Consider the following 20,700-nt stretch of genomic DNA (forward strand, 5'->3'; position numbering starts at 1 on the left):
ATTCGCCACTCCAAAGCGCTCCAGAAAATACTCGCTCTCCATTACTATTTAGTTGTACGTACATTGTGGTACATTCTAGAAAAATACCACTTTTTATAACTATATTTTGTATTTATTACATACTTACATAATGTATGTTTGTTTTAAAGAAAAGCGACCTCTGTTCCCTGTGACTCTACTTTAAAGTTGCTTGAAAAACCATTAAAACGTACTGCTTATGTACTACTAAAATCCCCTAAAACCTTGTGTTTTGGTTGCTGTTAGGGAATAAATGAAAAATTAAACTTCAGCAGGCCTCCTGGATGGATTCTCGAGCGCCTTTTTAGCAATCGGCTCCAGCGAGTTATTAAAAAGATTCAGTTCAAAAGAACGATTCCACGGCGAATCGGACATCACTAGAGGAGGGCAGAGGGAGAGAAATCACAGCCACCACCACCACAACATGATCATCACCCCACAGCCCAAACACACTGGGGTAAAAAAACAACAGTCTTGAGCATTTAGGACCGAATCTGAGGTGTGGTCTGGCCCTCGGTGTCTAAACGGACCGTGTTTATCTCTGTGTTTAAACCGTCAGGGAGTGGATCTGTCTCGGACGCCATCTTTAGCAGCAGCAGTAGCCCGGGAGAGTGAGAGCTACTGGGCCAACGTCAACCAGCACCGGGCTGGAGGAATTTCTCCAGTGGACACTTATGCTTGACAGCGATCGATACGTTTGTCTTGACTGATTTGGGGTCGGTAGACGTGTTTCAGTCCACTCTGTTTGTTGTTGTTGTGGTCGGAGGAGTTTTCTCGGACTGGCTGCTCATCTTGGCCTGTTGGGAGGGTAAGTGATCTGTTAGCTCTTCTGCTAACTTAGGTTCATGTCAAAATAAAAATGTCTTGCATTTTGACACAGCAGAATTTCTTAGTTAAACTTTTTTTCTGTTTATTGTAGCCCATTCCAGTCAATTGACTCTAAAACGCAACCGTGTTGATCTAAGTTTATTAGTTTTATTAGTCGTGGGTTTGACTGTTGAAGTTTGGCTGCAGGTGAGGAAAATCTTAACAGGTCATCTTTATATTCAACATATATAAATGCTCATGAGTCTGCTGGGATGTGTCAGCTCTGTGTGTAATCTGGATGTCACCTTGTGTATGCTGCCTATTATGATCATTTATGTCATTATATATATATATATATATATATATATATATATATATATATATATATATATATATATATATATATATTAAGGGTGTGTTGCTTTATTGTGGTGAAATATCTGAAATACTTAAGAACATGCTGTTACTGTAAAGTACAGTTTACCATCCAGGTTAAAGTATCTGTGTAAAGTTTAATTAGATGTATTTGTACAGTTGAGATATACAGACTTGAATGATCATGATGGATGGACCTACTGTTTACATTTTGACATTTCCATCTGTCAGTGGGATGCTGTCTTTATTGTAATCAAGCTGATGATTCATAAATGTCTCTTGGATGTTATGATTGGTTTATTGCTTCTGCTGGTCTTGTATTGTATTTCTTGCTGTCCTACCTGTATATTGATGCTCGTATGCGGCCAAGGTGGAAATGGCCACTCTGATTGTATTGCATTGAAGCTCTGCTGCATTTGTTTATGGCTTTGCATCGCTCATAAACATGCAAACTGGTGGTATGTGAACGAGAGGCTGAATAGTGCCTCTGTTGTCAAGAGACACTGCCTGCTTTCTCCACCGTGATTGTCTTTTTCTGACCTCATTGCTGCCACTTAAATCTGGGCCTCTGTCCACAACAGCATCCGTTCAACACACTGAGCCCTCGGGGTCTCCACTCCCACATCCATCTGATATCAGACCTCTGATTATCATTAATGTCATCAAGAGACTAACACAAGTTTGGTCTATCAGTTTTGACACTTTCCATGCATCCCTCACTCTTGCAAGATAATAATTGATTCAAATATACCAAACGTGTAGCGGTTCTTGCACCGTGAGATCTACAGGGTTGCACTGTCCAGCTTTGAATTTTTGCCCTCCTGAGCAATAAAGTATGATTATGATTTAAGGGCTTAATTGAACAGATTTGTAAATTAATTTTAAAAATTTTTTTATTATTGCTTGCCCAGTAGTTTGGACATTTAACCATTCACACAAATAAATAATGTCACAAAGGAATATATTTGTGTTTTATCTATTATAGTAATTCAATATTATGATCAGATATTATAATATAATAAATCTTGTTTTGTATAAACATAACTGAAATGGTCATAATATTTGCTTTTATTTATTAATTAATTTATATTGCTTTATTATTAACATTGCTGTCCCAGTAGTTCAGACTTGCACTGACAATATTTATACTGACACATCACAAAAAAATGATGAACATATTTTTATATATTTCATATTTCTCACATATATTCAAGGTATATATTTGTTTTTATTATAATGACATAACCTGATATTACAATATAATAAATAGTTTCATATTTTATAAATCAGTTCTTAGTCATAATGTTTGCATGCATTTATTTATTTGTGTATAATAATAATAATAATAATAATAATAATAATAATTGGTAGTGTTGTTTGCACAGTAGTGTAGGTTTGTACTTGTGCTGCCAATACTTTCACTAAGAGCACCACAAAAAAAGATCAAAGTACTTGCAGCAGTTGAACACTGAATTCAGATGTATTTTTTTGTCTTGTGTTCAACATTGTTATCCTTTCCGTGGAAGTATATCACAAAGACACGGTTTGTTTTTTTGCTTATTGTTATAAAAGAAACAATAACACACTTTTTACAGAGATTATAAAGAGGCATCAAGGGCTTTTCCAAAGGTAAAAAAAAAATATATATAATCAGGTATTTAGCAGCTATGGTCTCTTAAATAATGCCAAAGGTACAATTTCCAAATGAAATGATCTCCGCAGAGCCTAATCACTCACAAGGTCATACTCCGTGTTTATGAATACAAAGCGGTGCAGCGCTGGCACGGGACAGCATCTCTAAAGCTCTGCCCATGGAGAAGGACTGGGTCAGAGCTGTGCTGCTGTTTGTCTGACAAATGAAGGGAACTCCCTGCTAGACATTCCTCCTAATCTGAATTTAAGGGATGTTATGATGCTTGTTTAAGGAGAGGGGTAAGTTTTTGCTATCCTGACCTATTCTTTCAGGCCAGTCGTGACCGGACAGTGTTTGTGGTTTGGGTTATTTGGTGTAGGACAGTAATAGGAATACCTACAGTGTGAAAACATCACTGAAATGATATTGATTTGATAATATTCCACATAAACAAGATGGGGTTTTGGACAGATAGAACTATTTCCGTGTGTTTGCGGTGGCAGTTACAGTTCTGTTTTTCAGCTTCTCGCACATTCCTGAATAGCAACTCAGCATTTCTCCATTTGTGTGGCTAAGCTTTGCTTTGACTCTAGTAGTTTTGTTTAAGCTTGTTAGTTCATTGGAAAGTGAGATAATATCTGGAGGAAATGAGTTGAAGGAGTTAAGAATGTTGATGTTGACTTAAAGAGCTGATTAGCACTGAAATGGTCGGTAGGAGATTTGAAGAGGCATTAGCACATGAGTTGAGTGAACAGGAAATAGAAAAAGACTGCATGAAAGAAAGCAAGCGGCATCATGTAGGCTGTTCCTACCCTGCTGTTGTGTCATCCTGTCCTGCCACATTCCTTCTGTGTGTCTGTTGAATGGCCTGATGGGGTGTCATCTCGTTCTGCCCTTACAGCCCGTGTCACATGCTAAGCGTCTGGCAGATAGCATTGTTGCTTCACATCCCTGCTTTTTTAAATTCCATGTCACTGAATTTGAATTGAGGTGGAAAATTAGATGCGGAACAGTCATTTGAATATTAATTTAAAGAACTAGAACTAAAAATGGAATGAACAAGCATTCATTTAAAAGAAGATTTATATATACAAAATGAAAATGTACACTAATATTCAAATGATCTGGGTCAGTATGATAAAAAATAAAATAAAATAAGAAACTTTTATTCAGTAAGCATGACAGTAAATTATTTTATAATATTTCTGTGTCCAATAAATTCTGTTCATTAAAGTATAATGAAACATGAATCACAATTTCTAAAAAACGTTAAGTGGCAAAAAATAATTCAATGCTGAAAATAATAATACAAGTTTCATGAGCATATTAGAATGATTACTGAAGGATCATGTGATGCAGAAAATTCAGCTTTGCCATCAAAGGAATAAATTATATTTTAAAATATTTTAAATTGTAATAATTTAATTGTAAACATTAGAATGGCAGTGTAATTATTCAACTGATATGTGTTTTTTTTGACAGCCGATGCTGATATCTTGGAAAGCAGGGCGGCTGATAGCCGATATAAAGCCGATATAATGTTTTTAAATTATTATTGTTAATAAATAATTTGACATTGGATTAAAAAATAAATGTGTAAAAGAAACATACTTATACTTTAGATGACAGTATTTTTCACAAATAAATAAATATTTAATAAAATTATAATATACACAAAAAGTAAACACTGCAGCCAACAGGGCACTCAGTATTCTGGGAAGTCTTTGTGCATCAGGAATCATATTTTTTTCAAATAAAGCCTGGATAACCCTCATTTTACATACAGCAAACTGTGAAAATTACATGAATATGACAGTGGGCAAATGCATAAAGTGCAGTATAATTTGAAATCATGAGTTTAAGTTTAAAGCATTCAATTCACATGGACGGACCGTCACACAGAGAACACGCTATCACATAAAATGTACATTTCACAAGATTTCACAGCTGGGTTCGACTGAGTTTGCAAGGTTTGTGAAATGAAATGTTCATTGTTTAAATTATATAAATGCATATTTGCTTAATGCTGACGGCAATCAAGAAAGTATTATAATGTTTGCCTTTCTATTACTAGGTCTAATATAAAATAAATCGTTATAATACTTTCTGTATACATTAATTAATTTGTTTGCTTAACGGTTCTAACTGATTATCAGACAGACTTTTATCCATATTAGACTGTTAACTGTTAACGAAGATGACGAACAAGAGAGTGTGAGCACTGTGTGCACTCAGGCCCGCATTGAACACATCGGCCAAGCAGAAAAACTTATCGGCCGATGCAGATATTTGGAAAAAATAACACCAAATATCGCCCGATATATTGGCCTTGGCGATATAGGGGTCGTCCACTAAACAACACTGCAGTGCCAAATAATTTACGTCCACATGCATCATGTACATCCTCACATGTCATCACATTGCGATCGGTTTGTGGGATCGGTCAAGTTTAGTAAGTACCGATCGAGTCATAAATATGATTAGCGGCCCATACCCATCTTGTGCCGATCAGTCGGAGCATCCCTTTATAAGTGCCTATGGTTAATTGTTGTCAAAATATAAACCAAAATAAATAAAAGTTCAAACAACCTTTCAAAACCCTAAATAGTGCATGATCTGGCCCACTGTAGGCATTTTTAGATATAGTTAGATTGTCTGTCAGCTCTGCATCTATAGTGCTGCTCATGCGTGGGCAAAGGTGAATGGGATGGTGTGATTCAAGTGGGTTGATGTGTGTGTGTGTGTGTGTGGACAGAGAGAGTGTGAGGCAGCTGGTGTGGTGGAACGCCGGCGCTTGGGCCTGTCTTGTGACTGAGACATCGGCCCTGAGCTCTCAGCATTGTGTCTGTGCAGCCGATCATCTGAGCAGCACTGAGGGGGGAGCAGCGGCCCAAACCCAACCAGCTCCAGCAACAAACAAAGCGCTATTTTACAATGAGGTCATTCCTAGAGTATGTGCCTATAGTTTGATGGTGTTTACTAATAAAGCACACAGTGGGAATGAAGGCCACTGGTGTAACTATGACAACATTGGTATTAATCAGAGTGTTAAAGTTAAATTTGGTGTTAACATTATAAATAACTTACAGGAATAGTTCACCCAGTCAACAAAATGTATCATGTTGTGCCAAACCTTCATAATCTTTCCTCCACAAAAGAAGATAATGAAAAAATTTATATATATTTTGATGTTTTTTGTTATATTTTTTTTGTCTTAAAGCTAACGTCTCAGTGGGGTTTAAAATACACTATTGATTTGACTGCACTAACACTATCGAATGAGAACAAAACTGAATTAAGCTGAATTATTGTCTTCTGTTGAGCGCTTTACAGTGGAAATTAATTTGTTACAGGATTCATTTTGCAACATCCACACTAAGGGTGAGCGATATACCAGTAGACACTATTAACCGGTAGAAATTTGGCAGCATGGACTATCTTCTATATTAAGATTACTCGCTCACATGACGTTTTATACCATTGCGGTTTAAAAACAAGCAATTTTAAGTCGTTTAAATGCAATCAGCAGTAAAAGAGAACTCATTTTGTCAAATGCACAAACTGTTTCTGAGTGCTGTCAGAGAGGCACGCTCACGTGAAGATAGTACTCATAGAGCGCAGGAGTATTGAATATAGTTAGTTATAAAAAAAAAAAAAATTAAATGTTGTGACATTTGCCAAGTATGGTAATCCATATTCGTAATTGGTGCTCTGCATTTAACCCATCCAAGTGCGCACACACATCAGTGAGAAGTGAAGACATCATGAACACACACCCGGAGCAGTAGGCAGCTATATATCCAGCGCCCGGGGAGCAACTGGGGGTTCAGTGCCTTGCTCAAGGGCACTTCAGCCATGGGTATTGAGGGTGGAAGAGAGCACTGTTCATTCACTCCCTCCCCATCTACAACTCCTGCCAGCACCGAGACTCGAACCAGCAACCTTCTGGTAACTAGTCTAAGTCTCTAACCATTAGGCCCCAGCTGCCCCATTTTTGCCGCATTATAGACCTATAACGGTTAAATACACTTGTATGTGTCAGAAGAATGCCCGTCTTTGCACGTATAATTGTCCTTTAAAGTGATGGCTAAATCACATTTGTAACTATAATAAGAAACATATATTTAATTTACACAGTGAAGAATATGCTATCGTATAAAACATTTTGACATAAAAAAGACCTTATTTAAAACCAAAATAACTATATTATGATGTATATCATTACCGTGAAATAAAATCACTCATATCATAAAAGATTTTGGTCATATCGCCCATCCCTAATTCACACTGTTATTGAAATTAACTGGATCAATATTTAACTGACTTGAGCTGAATTATGACACTGTTGTCTTTTGTAGAGCTGCCAAAACAGGGTTTCTTAAAAGGCCTTTAAATATCTTAAATCGGAGGGGAAAAAATCATAAAGTTATGGCATTAATTGTTGCATATATTGCCCAACAAAAGTATGTTATTTGGTATTTCTTTTTCTCAATACAAATATCGAAACGTCCTTAAATCAAGAAACAAGATATCTACTTAAGATGCTAAATGAACCTAAGAAGACTTATTTTCATGTTTAAAACAAGAAAAAAATTCTGTAAAATCGAAATCTGTTGAAGTTGAAACATTATGAAAACAAGATGTACATTTAGAGAACATATTACGTTTTGTGATCCATTTAGTTTATTCCATACATTTTCCCTACTAGGTCTTAAAAGTGTCTTAAAAGTCTTATTTACATTCATAAATCCGGCAGAAATCCTGTTATAGCTGAATTGAACTCGTTTTGTAGCTAATGATCTTTACACAGTTATTGTACCAAACTGACTTGAGCTGATTAATTACATTATTTAGAGCTGCTTTAAAGCAAAATTTGGACTTGTCTCATATTTAAAGATGTTCGCATAATTGATTCTGTTCAATTGATTCTGTGATTTGAAACAATCTGTATGGTCTAGTGCACTATAAATAAAAATGGATTGACTTTCATTTTGTACTCCATCGACTTCCATTGTATGGACACATATGGTTTAAAATGTTTTTGTGTGTGTTTTCCAAAATATTTGACATAAGGGTAAGGAAATGATGGCCGAGATTTCATTTTTGGGTGGCCTATCCCTTTAAGTACTGCATTTTGTGCATCCCAACCCAATCTTATGTATGAGACAACCACTCCTTGTCTAAAACCGGCTCATACAATAATTGTATTTCATGATGATGTCATATTCACTTTTAAGTGTAGATTTCTGTTCTCTCTGTCCTGTCACTGTGTGTCTGTCCCATTTCTGGCCAACCACGGATAAGGTGACATAGTTATGCACACTCCCAGGGTTTCCATTTGGAATACTGACTGACGTTTATAACTGCGACGCAGCAGAGCTGAAGAAATTCTCGACAGAAAGATTACAAGGCGTGTCTATCTGGAATGATTCAGTTCAGATGTGTACAGCTGTGGACCAGGTGTCATGATGTCTTTCATTATATCGCTCTGTCAGTTAGGCAGCCATGCACGTAAGCAGATAAACATCATTCGAGAGGGTTTTCTGAGTGGATCGTTTGCAGGCTCTTGGCCATTGGCTCAGAGATGTTGTTGCCATGGAAACTGATGTGCTAGTTGTTGCTGGGCTTCAGATGGGAGCGGGTGCTGGAAGCAATCCCTCTCCTGAGTTTTGGCCAGAGTGTGCTTGATTGTTCTGACACTCAGCTTATTAACAACAGCCTCTCGCCAATAAACCACGCTGCCTGCATCAGATGAAGCTGGATATTTCTGCCTCCTTTTATATACATCATAATCATCTCTAACAGACATGTTTATTTCCATTTTATTTTTCACATGAGATCATCAATTTGACGAATGTCCATAAAAAATCAGTTTAATATGCTGATTTATTGTCAAGAGATATTTTCCTATCATAACTGTTGAAAACTGTACTGCTTAATATTTTCCTGGAAATCATGACACACTTTTTCAGGATTCTTTTACGAATAGAAAGTTCAAAAGAACGGCAATTCGCCTATTTAAAGTAGACATATATTTTCTGAGAGTTTTGATTATTGCAAATAAATGCATCCATGTTGAATAAAAGTATTTATTTATTTTTTTAAAAGCTTTATATATATAAAGTGGTGGACAAAATTATTAGAACACCATTTCATCAGCCAAAAAAAGTTTTAAGTCAGCTATTGACAGACTCTTTTGCTGTAGTGTGTTTGGGATGACTGCAGCTCCTGGATGTCTCTTGCACACTTCTTCTCTCCCTGTCTCTGAGGCTCACAAGAGGAACTCACTGACAACATCTGTTGTAGCCTATTGTGCCTATCGTCTATACACAATACTATCCCAGGGATCCTCAAATCTGGCACACGAGGTCCACTTTCCTGCAGAGTTTAGCTCTAACCCTAATCAGACACACCTGAGCACGCTTATCAATGTCTTCAGGTCAGATCATTAGAAAATCACAGGTAGGTGAGTTTGATCAGGGTTGGAGCTAAAATCTGCAGTCCATTGGCCCTCCAGGGCAAGATTTGTGGAACCCTGGTCTATCGGGACAACCCTAGTATACATATACTGTACAATGGAGTCAAAATGTCTTGAGTCCTCATTGATTGGTAATCAAAATCTACTTAAAAAAAAAAAGAAAAAAATAAGTAACAGAATTTTCTGATTTAATCCCAATTTATTTTCTAATGCAGCACTATCTCTCGCTCTCTTTCTCTCTCTCACTCTCTTTTTCTCTCAGGTTTTGGTCCATATGAGGCCACAGTCTTGCAGATGAGCCATCAGTGGGGGCTGTCGTGTCGCAGACCCAGATAGTGACTGGTGGCTGCGGCCCAGGCCCCGCCCCCTCCCAGCATGCCCAACGCTGCTCGTGCGGGGAGTCTGAAGGACCCCGAGATCGCAGATCTCTTTTTTAAAGAAGACCCTGAAAACCTCTTCTCAGACCTGAGAGAGATCGGTCATGGCAGCTTTGGTGCTGTATACTTTGTGAGTACTTTTGCATCTCCCAACAAAATAGCTTTTAAACACTGAATTCATAATCATTCTTCTACTTAATTTATGAATTTATGTACTTTTTTAAAGGCACGGGATGTGCGGACCTCGGAGGTGGTGGCCATTAAGAAAATGTCATATAGTGGAAAACAGTCTAATGAGGTGAACATAAACACACATTTTCGCATGTTGTTCTTTCTTTTTAAATTAAGAGATTACACAGCATTGTGTCTCGCTCCAGACTGTAACCTATGCATGTATTCCATGATTTATTATTTAATCGGAGCTCTTGTGCATAGTGTCTTTTTCTGTTCACCAAGTTTTAGGCCAGATTTATTAACCAGATTTGATCTCATTAAAGCACTGATGGGAGTGTAAAGTTCTGTGGGTGATCTAATGACAATGTGCAAATTATAAAACACAGAGACAGCCAGCACATTTCCATAATGACCAATGCAATATACCAAGAGCAGCACAAATTAGCATAAGCTCACAAACAAGGAAAGCTGGGGGTTGAGACATAACACATACTTATTTGGGTGTTAAATAATGGCACGAATACCAGCAAATTGTCTACTGCAAACCTTAGTGAATCACCTTGCACACAAAGCAAATTCATACAAATGCATATGCAATATAAAAGAACCATTCAGGAATGAAAGAAAAGGCTTTATTGACTGTTTATCTGAAAGTGCACTGCATTATTATACATTTCATATGCATTGGTTTGCTTTTTGTTCTCATTTTTTTTTTCAGAAATGGCAGGATATAATAAAGGAGGTGAAATTCCTTCAGAGGATAAAGCACCCAAACAGCATAGAGTATAAAGGATGCTACCTGCGAGAGCACACAGCATGGGTAAGAAACCCAACCCAGCTAGCGGCTATCAGATCACTTATCTTTTTTATATGAACAGTCTGATATATTTGTTTTCTATATGTATGGACTACTTGCTGATATGCGTCTCTGTCTCTCTAGCTGGTTATGGAGTACTGTCTGGGGTCTGCCTCAGATCTCCTCGAGGGTATGTTTTTTTGCTTGTTTAATGCGTCGATTCACACAAAGATATGTGGACTCCATATACAGCGTCAAGTTACAAGCAAAGAGCATTTATAGAATTATTTGTTTTGTCTTCAGAGAGACCTTTACAAACCAATTTTTTTTTTACCCACAGTACACAAAAAACCTTTACAAGAGATGGAAATAGCAGCGATTACTCATGGTGCTTTGCAGGGGTTGGCGTATCTTCACTCCCACAACATGATTCACAGGTGAGTTCTCATGTTAGCATTTGAGTTAGCTAAGCCCAAAGTATACTTCGTTTTTATTTACGTACGCAAGAGTTGCGTATGGTCGAACGCGTAGCCTTTTAACGTATACTCTATTTGATGCTGTGCGCTATTTTGTTTTTCCGTCCTTTTAATTTTGTTTTCTACTTTGAAACAGCGGCCCGGTAGTTGTTGCCACCTTGTGGAACAAATGATTACTGCAAAACAAATTCAATGCACATGTGCGACTTGCACGTACAAAGTAAAATATACTTCGGGCTTAAGAGTTTCTTAGTACCAAACCCAATCTTTTTAAAAATATGTATATTACATTATATTTAACGTAGAAAACTTCAAATTCACTATTTATCTATTCACATAACTGTTAATTTTTGTAAGGATAATACCAGTGGAATCAATTGATCGCTGAAATGGCAAGTATTTGCAGGTTAATATGTCATGTCAATATTTAAGTCAGTAGGTATACATAATGTCTCAAACCTGTGAATGCTGACATTATTAGCTATATAAAGCAGGGCAGTGTGTGGTTCAGTTTTGTACGTTTACCCTTTCCTGGCTGTTTGACAGGGATATCAAGGCTGGGAACATCCTGCTCACAGAGCCTGGACAGGTGAAGCTGGCAGATTTCGGTTCTGCTTCAATTGCCTCTCCTGCTAATTCATTTGTGGGGACTCCTTATTGGTGAGTTGCTTATAAATCTTCAAGACTTTCAATTGTTATAAACTTAAAAGGCCTTATAAGACTATAAGACAATTAATTATTGATAGGCAAGTGTGCAGTAAATTAGGTAATCAGTCTGTCTAGGCCTTCCAATTACTTAATTGTATTACTGATAGTTTATGGTTGTATTGCATAACTTAGGAATTTTCAGTTTTTCTTAAAACGTTTGCTATTTCCTGTATCTCAGGATGGCCCCAGAGGTGATCCTGGCCATGGATGAGGGTCAGTATGATGGGAAAGTTGACATCTGGTCTCTAGGAATAACCTCTATTGAATTAGGTGAGATGAAATAGGATTCATAAAGACTTAATTTTTGCTCAGGTACCCAGTATAGTTTTCTGATAGTCTTCTTGTCCTTCAGCTGAAAGAAAACCACCACTCTTCAACATGAATGCAATGAGTGCCTTATACCACATCGCCCAGAATGAGAGTCCAACCTTGCAGTCCAGTGAATGGTGAATGATGGCTTTACCCTCATGCTCAATAACCTTTCTCAATTCAAAGCTGTATTGTTTGAAATCCTCTCGCTCTGTTTTTCCCCAGGACGGACTACTTCAGAAACTTTGTTGACTCCTGCTTACAGAAGTTGCCCCATGATAGACCCAACTCTGAAGAACTGCTGAAAGTAAGTTAAAGAAAGTTCACCGCTCAAACAGAAGGATGGAGTTCAGCGAGTTCTCTTTTGAAGATTCTTATGCAATGCTTAGGGTACACTGTAAGAATTCATTTATTTTAATGTGATCTTTTCTATCTTCACCACACTTTGATGCCTTTAGCTGTTTTTCTGAAGGCTTTCTTGTGTTTTCTTGCATCAGTGACACAAGGGAGTTTGTAATGCAAAGCCTGTTGACCTGAGGTAGAAGTTTAGATTAATATAAAAAAGATAAAACATATTAATAAAACAACAACAAAAAGTAAAGTTTTCTTTTTAAAAAATGGGGAATTATTACTTTTATTGTTTTTAATTTGTTGTAAATACCTGAAATTATTTCTCATGATAAATGTTGGAAACAGCTGTGCTGCTTAATATTTTTGTGGAAACCATGATACATGTTTTAGGAATCTTTGACAACTAGAAAGTTCAAACGAACAGTCAGAATGGTTACTGTCATCTTGGGTCAGTTTAATTTATTTTTGCTGAGTAAAATACTCTTTCTGTGTGCAGCATGCGTTTGTCCGGCGTGAGCGGCCGAATTCGGTGCTTATTGATCTGATCCAGCGCACCAAAGATGCTGTGAGGGAACTGGACAACCTGCAGTACCGCAAAATGAAAAAGATCCTCTTCCAGGAGGCCCACAATGGCCCTGCGGCGGAGGTCCCAGATGACGAGGAGGTCAGTTATTGCAATAGCATATCTTGGTATCCTGCCAAATGCGTTTTACAATCTTTCTGCCAAGGGAGGAAGTTGTGTTTTGTCCTAGTTACACATACAGGATATTTTTAATCAAAGGATGTTTCCATTCATTTAATGTGTTGTAGGAGGTGGAGCACAGTGTTGGCCGCACAGGCACAGTGAACAGTGTGGGCAGTAACCAGTCCATCCCTAGCATGTCCATCAGCGCGAGCTCACAGAGCAGCTCGGTTAACAGCCTGCCTGACGCCACAGACGATAACAAGAGTGAGGTGGACCTGATGGAGAAAGACCAAACCATCATACCCAACAGTTCCATGATTCACGTCAAACCGGTTTGTGCACGTCCACAAAGTATTTACATATTTACATTAGATTTATTTTCTAAAAACCTGCTTTTAGATTAAGCGGCATTCACAACCCAGAGCTGTAGCTCACTGACAAGTTAAGCGGTATTGTGTTCAAAATCTTATGCGATAGTATCGTGTATCGACGATAGTCAGATGTCTCTGTCGATAGTCAAGATGATATTAGGCTCTTTCTCCTATTAATGTATTAAATTATAATAATATTAACTATTATTATTTTTATTTTTATTAGGTGGCCTATTATAATTTGTCTTTGAATTCCAAAGCACACTGAACATATCATGCAAGCTTGTTCTGTTTTTATGGTATTAAAGGATTAGTTCACGCCATTATGAAAATTCTATCATTAATTACTTGCACTCATTCTGTTCTAAATCGTTAAGACCTTCAAAACACAAATTAAGACATTTTTGATGGAATCTGAGAGCTCTCGGACCCTCCCATAGACAGCAACACAACTATAATGTTCCCAGATCCAGAAGCATAGGAAGGAAAATAGTCCATGTGACATCAGTGGCTCAACTTTCACTTAAGCATTTTCTTTAATGCTTACCATACATTTACACCACCAGCGGGGTCAGGTCAACTTTATGGTAATGAGCTATGACGTGGTTGGGTGGCAACCAATCAGAATGTAGAAGTCCTCCACTTGAGATGATTCCAGAGAATGCAGTCCTGTAAACTTTAGTTCCGACCACTTGTTTTTCAGTGGGAATGCAATTAATTTGCTTAAAACAACAACTTCAACAAGGACAGTTTGTAATGTAGACTGTGCACAAATTAATGTTAATGATAACTAAAGACCAAGGCTAGTAAACGTCTCCTATAAACGGCATGTTGAAATTAGACTAAGTTAGCATTTAACCATGAACAGAACAGAATCAGAATTAGCTTTATTCACCAAGTGTTCGCCAGAAACACAGTGAATTTGTTGTGGTTTATAAGGTGCTATTGGGTATATGCATACATATATACATTTCTGACATGAGAACAGAAAACATTTAAATAGTAAGGCTTAACAATAAATAATAATAACGTGTTTAAAGTACACCACAACCAAAGTAACCATTTAATATGCTTTATGTGTCTATTATGTATACCTAAATTATGCTAACATGCTTAATTTGTCTGAAGGAGGAAGAGAGCTACCAGGAAGAAACCGAGGCTAAGAAACAGCCCTCAGAGCCTCAGTCTCCCCCCGCACAGACACCAAGGCGTCAATACCGGAATCGAGAGCACTTTGCCACCATTCGCACAGCCTCCCTGGTGAGAGCCAGATTACCACCCAAGACCAGAGTCAGGGAGTCTGTTTGCTCTCTGATCACTTCCAGTTTAATAGTTCACTGTTTTCTACAACACTTGATGGATAAAAGCTGGTTTCTTGTCTTGATCTTGTCTTTGTGTGTCTTAGGTGACGCGTCAGATTCAAGAACACGAGCAGGACTCTGAGGTGCGTGAGCAGATGTCTGGCTACAAACGAATGCGCAGGCAGCACCAGAAACACCTTCTGGCCCTCGAGAACAAGCTGAAGGGCGAGATGGACGAGCACAGACTCAAGCTAGACAAAGAACTGGAGAACCAGAGGAACAGCTTTGCTGCCGAGATGGACAAACTTATCAAGAAGCACCAATGCACCATGGAGAAAGATGTACTGTAACATTATTATACAAAACCAAATCATAAACATAATTAATTGTTAAAATCAAAAAGATGTTAAAAAGTCAGAATCGTCTGTTTATGATGCATCATTCTGCTTTCCAGGCCAAGACTTTTTCCAACAATGAAAAGAAATTCCTGCAGCACATTCAGAGCCAGCAGAAGAAGGAGCTCAGTAGCTTCCTGGAGTCTCAGAAACGAGAGTACAAACTGCGCAAGGAACAGCTCAAAGAGGTCGGGAAGCCAATCTTGACAGCTTCACTCTTATCCTCGTTATATTCCATTGCACGTTCCCATTTATTGAACTTTTTCATTGCAGGAGCTAAATGAGAACCAGTCCACACCAAAGAAGGAAAAGCAGGAGTGGCTGTCCAAGCAGAAGGAGAACTTCCAACACTTCCAGGCAGAGGAGGAGGCCAACCTACTTCGCCGGCAGCGGCAGTATTTGGAGCTTGAGTGCCGCAGATTCAAACGGCGAATTCTCATTGCACGTCACAACGTGGAGCAAGATCTAATGAGAGAGGTTGGCAGATGGAGAGCTTGCTCGTACACAAACTCACAAATCCAAATTTAGTTTCCATTTTTTGCTTTAAACTGAGCCGGAAATAAGTTCCATTATTTAGTCTGACATCTGTCTGTTCTCAGGAGCTGAATAAGCGTCAGACCCAGAAGGATCTAGAGCACGCCATGCTGCTCCGACACCATGAGTCTATGCAGGAGCTGGAGTTCAGACACCTCGGCAACATCCAGAAGATGCGTGCGGAGCAGATCCGCCTGCAGCACCAGACAGAGCTCACCAACCAGCTGGAGTACAACAAGCGGAGAGAGAGAGAGCTCAGACGCAAACATGTAATGGAAGTCCGACAGCAGCCCAAGAGCCTCAAGGTAATGTCACTCAAGTTTTCCAGACAAGGTTGTAGGTTGCAATTCCTTGAAAATAGGCTTAGTGGGTGCTATAGCTTGGTGCTTGAAGAACTGGGCTGGCAACCAAATTGTTGTTCAAATACAGTGTTAGCCAAATTCCTATTTCAAATTAAAATAAGGTTTAGAATTAGTTAGGGCATGAAAAAATTGATCCCACCTGATTTCTTATAGGGATGGGTCACAGTGGTCAACTAATCAATGAGGTCAACTAGTATAGTTCATTATAGAGGTTGACTAGGTTTAGAATTTATTTTATTACTTGTGTATTTATGATAAGCTAGCTATCCACCAAATGACTAATTAGTGAGGTAGACTATTTTTATGTAGAGGTAGACTTAATTATTTGTACTTATGTCAAGTCAGCTGTTTTTGAACACAAACGTGTCCCATTTGAATGCTCCTTAAGGAAAGCTCAGGGCAATCTGAAACCAGCCCATCACTTTCTTTTGAACGACCAATTAACTGAATTTTTAACAAATGTAGTTTTGTGCATCCCTAATTACTTTTCCTAACTTATTTTGTCTCTGACAGTCCAAGGAGCTCCAGATCAAGAAACAATTCCAGGATGCATGTAAGACCCAGACCCGGCAGTACAAAGCCCTGCGAAACCAGCTGCTGGAGAGCATACCAAAACCCGAACACAAGACCATGCTGAAGAGACTGAAGGAAGAGCAAACCAGGAAACTAGCAATCCTCGCTGAACAGTATGACCACACCATCAACAACATGCTCTCCACACAGGCTGTGAGTAGCAGACTGAGAACAATATGCTTAAACTGTTTCCCCATCAATCCTTGATCGACTAATATAGATGATCTCTCTCAGTTGCGTCTAGACGAGGCGCAGGAGGCAGAGTGTCAGGTGCTGCGGATGCAGCTGCAGCAGGAGCTGGAGTTGTTGAATGCATATCAGAGTAAGATCAAAATGCAGACGGACGCTCAGCAGGAGCGAGAGAGGAAGGAACTGGAGCAGAGAGTGTCCCTCCGGAGAGCCCTACTGGAGACTAAGGTCCTACAGAGTCATTTAAACACACAATCGCTTTCACCTTTTTTTAATTACCGTATTTTTCGGACTATAAGTGAGTATAAGTTGCATCAGTCAAAAAATACGTCATGACGAGGAAAAAAACATATATAAGTCGCACTGGACTATAAGTCGCATTTATTTAGAACCAAGAACCAAGAGAAAACATTACCATCTTCAGCCACGAGAGGGCGGCTGTAGACGGTAATGTTTTCTCTTGGTTCATGTCAAATTAATTTTGATAAATAAGTCGCACCTGACTATAAGTCGCAGGACCAGCCAAACTATGAAAAAAAGTGCGACTTATAGTCCGGAAAATATTGTAGTTTTTTTAATGTATAAATTACTTAAACTTTATATTTAAAAAGCTTTGTTCCTTTTTTTTGCTGTTGTAAAATGTCAAATTTAGTGTTGTCATATTTTTGTCATGTAACTGAGTAGGATACATTTTTTTATATATAAAATAGAATATAAACTAAAATAATATAATAAAAGTTGCCTAAATAAAATATATATTTTTATATATTTATGCAGTTCATTCATATTTAATTATAAATGCCCAAATGCTTTTTTTGGGCCACTGTAAATCAAACTTTTTTTAAAACTGTATTAATGATCAAACTTGATTTGACACCATCTGGTGTTTCCCACAGATCGAAGAGGAGATGTTGACCCTGCAGAACGAGCGCACAGAGCGGATCCGTAACCTGCTTGAGCGCCAGGCCCGAGAAATCGAGGCCTTCGACTCAGAGAGCATGCGCTTGGGCTTTAGCAACATGGTGTTGGCTAACATCTCTCCTGAGGGCCTCAGCCACAGCTTCCCAGGGGCCCCGGCCAGTTGGATCCCCCATCAGCATCACTCAGATGGCTCTCAGGGAACACAGTGGGGCAGCAGCACTGGTTCAGGGGCCGGCCACCACTACCACTCCAGTCAGGGAGGAGCACAGGCCCAGCAGGGCTGGGGCCAAGCCATCCCAGGAGGTGGGCTTCCTCCATGGAGCCACTCCCCCTCGGGCCCCCAAGGGGCCATGCCAAAAAGCAGCGTGGGGATGCGGAACAGCCCTCAGGCACTAAGAAGGACCACTTCAGCAGGACGCACTGAACAGGGCATGAGTAGGAGCACCAGCATCACATCTCAGATATCCAATGGTTCGCACCTGTCCTACACATAGACACCAGTGCATTCGTGCCAACTCTGCACACACAAACAAACACAGGGTAGAGGAACGCACTGGCCCACACTAAAGACTGGCACAGAGAGCAGAGCCAACTGCACTCGTCTACCCATCTCCCTCTATCCCCCTTTTCTTTTCCTTTGCTTTCTCATTTCACATGCAGACATGTATGTAAACGATAGCAAATATCGCTCAGGTCAGAAGAAATTCTAACTTTGTATGAAGCTTGTTTGACGGCCATGCAGAGTTAAAGTCAAAAACACTAGTCTGATTTAAAGCTCACTTGATGAGATTCATTTAATATAGTACATATTACAGAGAAAGATATATATATATATCTATAAATGTGTATAAAATAGATGTTTATTAATTTAGCTTTAGTCCACTTAAAGTGTGGATTCATAAATCAAAAGGATGTTAAAAGGAGATGTTGGCCATTATTCTTGAGCATAATGATTACATAAGTATAAAGTCTAAGCTGTCAGCCTGCTGTCATGCTCTTAGGAAAAATAATTAGGGTTTTAATAAAACAAAGAAATGTATTTTGTGTGTTCAGTATATGGATTAGGAAGAGAACTGGCCAAACTGTTGATTTCAAGTGAAAGTGTTTTAGTTGTCAGATTTTTAGGTCGGAAGATTCATATGCAGAGAAGATTTAGGAGTTTGCCTACATCAAGTACTGTGCTGAAATGAATGTGAAAAAAAAAAATAGGTTCAAAACTTGACTTTTGTTACTTGTTTAGTCTGCAAGTTAAGGTCAATGGGTCTGTTTTGCCCAAGCAGTGTGTTTTAAGATTTTTAACAGTGCAGTCGAGCACAAATATGTTCATATATCCAGCATACTTTTTATTTAGTCTGGACTTGCATTAAGCAACCTAATTATAGCCAGACAACCTGTCTTCAGTCCTCATAGCCTTTTGATGCATCCTTTATTTTATTAGGTCAGCCAGCTTTCATCTGGATCAGGTGTCCAGACACGTTTAGATGTGGTGCTTTCTTGATTATTTGTTTTATGTGTAGGTGTGCAATGCCTGCTTAAATATATCGGATATATGTTCAGTGCCTTCAGTGTGTTAATTGTTTAATTACTCAGTAGAGACATGCCAGAATTAATGTTTTCATGTAGCTAAAAAAGAACCACTTCCATATTTAGTTTAATCATGTTCCCCAAGCTAATGAAGGGACAGTATTGGTCAGTTTGAGAAGAGTGTATGCTGGTGTGAATATATTTGGCTGTACACCTAAATAGGAGCTTATATTATCCCACTTTGTAATGCTAAACTCTTATGTTGATAAACTTTTGAGGTGCCTTTGAATAGCTGCCAAGCAGAAGCACTTTATTTAGTGTGTTGTGTTTGAGGATTTTTATGGAACTATGGAAATGGCTAATGCAGCTGTAAACTGTAGTGTGTGATGGCGGATGTCCAGTATTTTTACTGTTACTCTTTTAAAAGAATTCTGTGGTCAATTTAAGGAAGTGCTAGATATGAATTTGTCAGTGGTTTTAGTACAGTACTGTCCTGATTTATCAAATGAAATGAATGCAGAAACTGTTTGAATGTATTCTGTCCTCCATCAGGTTCGTGTCATGTATTTGACACTGTAGGAATGTAAGGAACGGTAGGAGCATGAACGACTTCCTTTTTTTTCCTGTAGGTCATGACAGCAGGCTTTATGTGACACTAAACTGGCTCTTTTGGAGCAGGCAAACACTCTTGATTTAGTCTCATGACTTCCACACTAAATAACAAATGGTGTGTTCTCCATTTCATGCTCCTTCACTACCAGTCAAAAGTTTGGACACATCTACTGCTTATTTTTTATTACTATTTTACATATTTTAAATAATAGTATATTACACTACCATTAAAAAGTTTGGGGAACATTTTTTCAATAAAATTATTAAATGTTATTTAATATGACTGTTTTCTGTTTTAATATATTTTAAAATGTAATTCATTCCTGTGATGGCAAAGCTGATTTTAAGCAACCATTATTTCAGTCTTTAATGTCACATTATCCTTCAGAAATAATTCTGAATGCTGATTTCTCATTATTATTATTATTATAAATGTTGAACACAATTACGCTGGTTCATATTTTTGTGGAAATCATGATACAATTATTTCAGGATTCTCTAATAAATAGGAAAGTCAAAAGAACATCATTTATTTGAAATAGAAATCCTACACCGGATAACATTTATAAATTTTGTCACTTTTGATCAATTTAATGAGTCAAAATTATTTCTTAAGAAATATTACTGACCTCAAACTATTGAATAGTAGCGTACATTAGAGGAGTGTCATTTCAACCAAACAGCTTTTGCCAAGTAGATTCTTAATGTTTTATGTATTAAAATTCTTGAAG

General features: G+C 38.2%; 1 protein-coding gene across 2 annotated transcripts; it reads left to right on the forward strand.

Annotated features, from left to right (window-relative positions):
- Positions 1-277: 277 nt before the first annotated feature.
- LOC113115007 (serine/threonine-protein kinase TAO1-like) lies at positions 278-19,575 on the forward strand. 2 transcript variants are annotated; one of them, XM_026282192.1, is made up of 21 exons: positions 278-475; positions 578-826; positions 9,574-9,818; positions 9,915-9,986; positions 10,581-10,682; positions 10,803-10,848; positions 10,999-11,095; positions 11,681-11,794; positions 12,021-12,112; positions 12,195-12,288; positions 12,377-12,458; positions 12,999-13,166; positions 13,313-13,519; positions 14,687-14,818; positions 14,964-15,200; positions 15,314-15,442; positions 15,528-15,731; positions 15,854-16,093; positions 16,664-16,876; positions 16,958-17,140; positions 17,809-19,575. In XM_026282192.1, exons 3-21 carry the CDS (start codon positions 9,687-9,689, stop codon positions 18,325-18,327), a joined length of 3,063 nt encoding a protein of 1,020 aa, XP_026137977.1. In that variant the 5' UTR covers positions 278-475; positions 578-826; positions 9,574-9,686; the 3' UTR covers positions 18,328-19,575. The 2 variants fall into 2 exon arrangements, with proteins under 2 accessions (XP_026137977.1, XP_026137976.1); XM_026282191.1 differs by having other exon boundaries at positions 278-826.
- The last annotated feature ends 1,125 nt before the right edge of the window (positions 19,576-20,700 follow it).

This window comes from Carassius auratus, chromosome 15 (genome assembly GCF_003368295.1).
Source record: "Carassius auratus strain Wakin chromosome 15, ASM336829v1, whole genome shotgun sequence".
Classification (NCBI taxonomy): domain Eukaryota; kingdom Metazoa; phylum Chordata; class Actinopteri; order Cypriniformes; family Cyprinidae; genus Carassius; species Carassius auratus.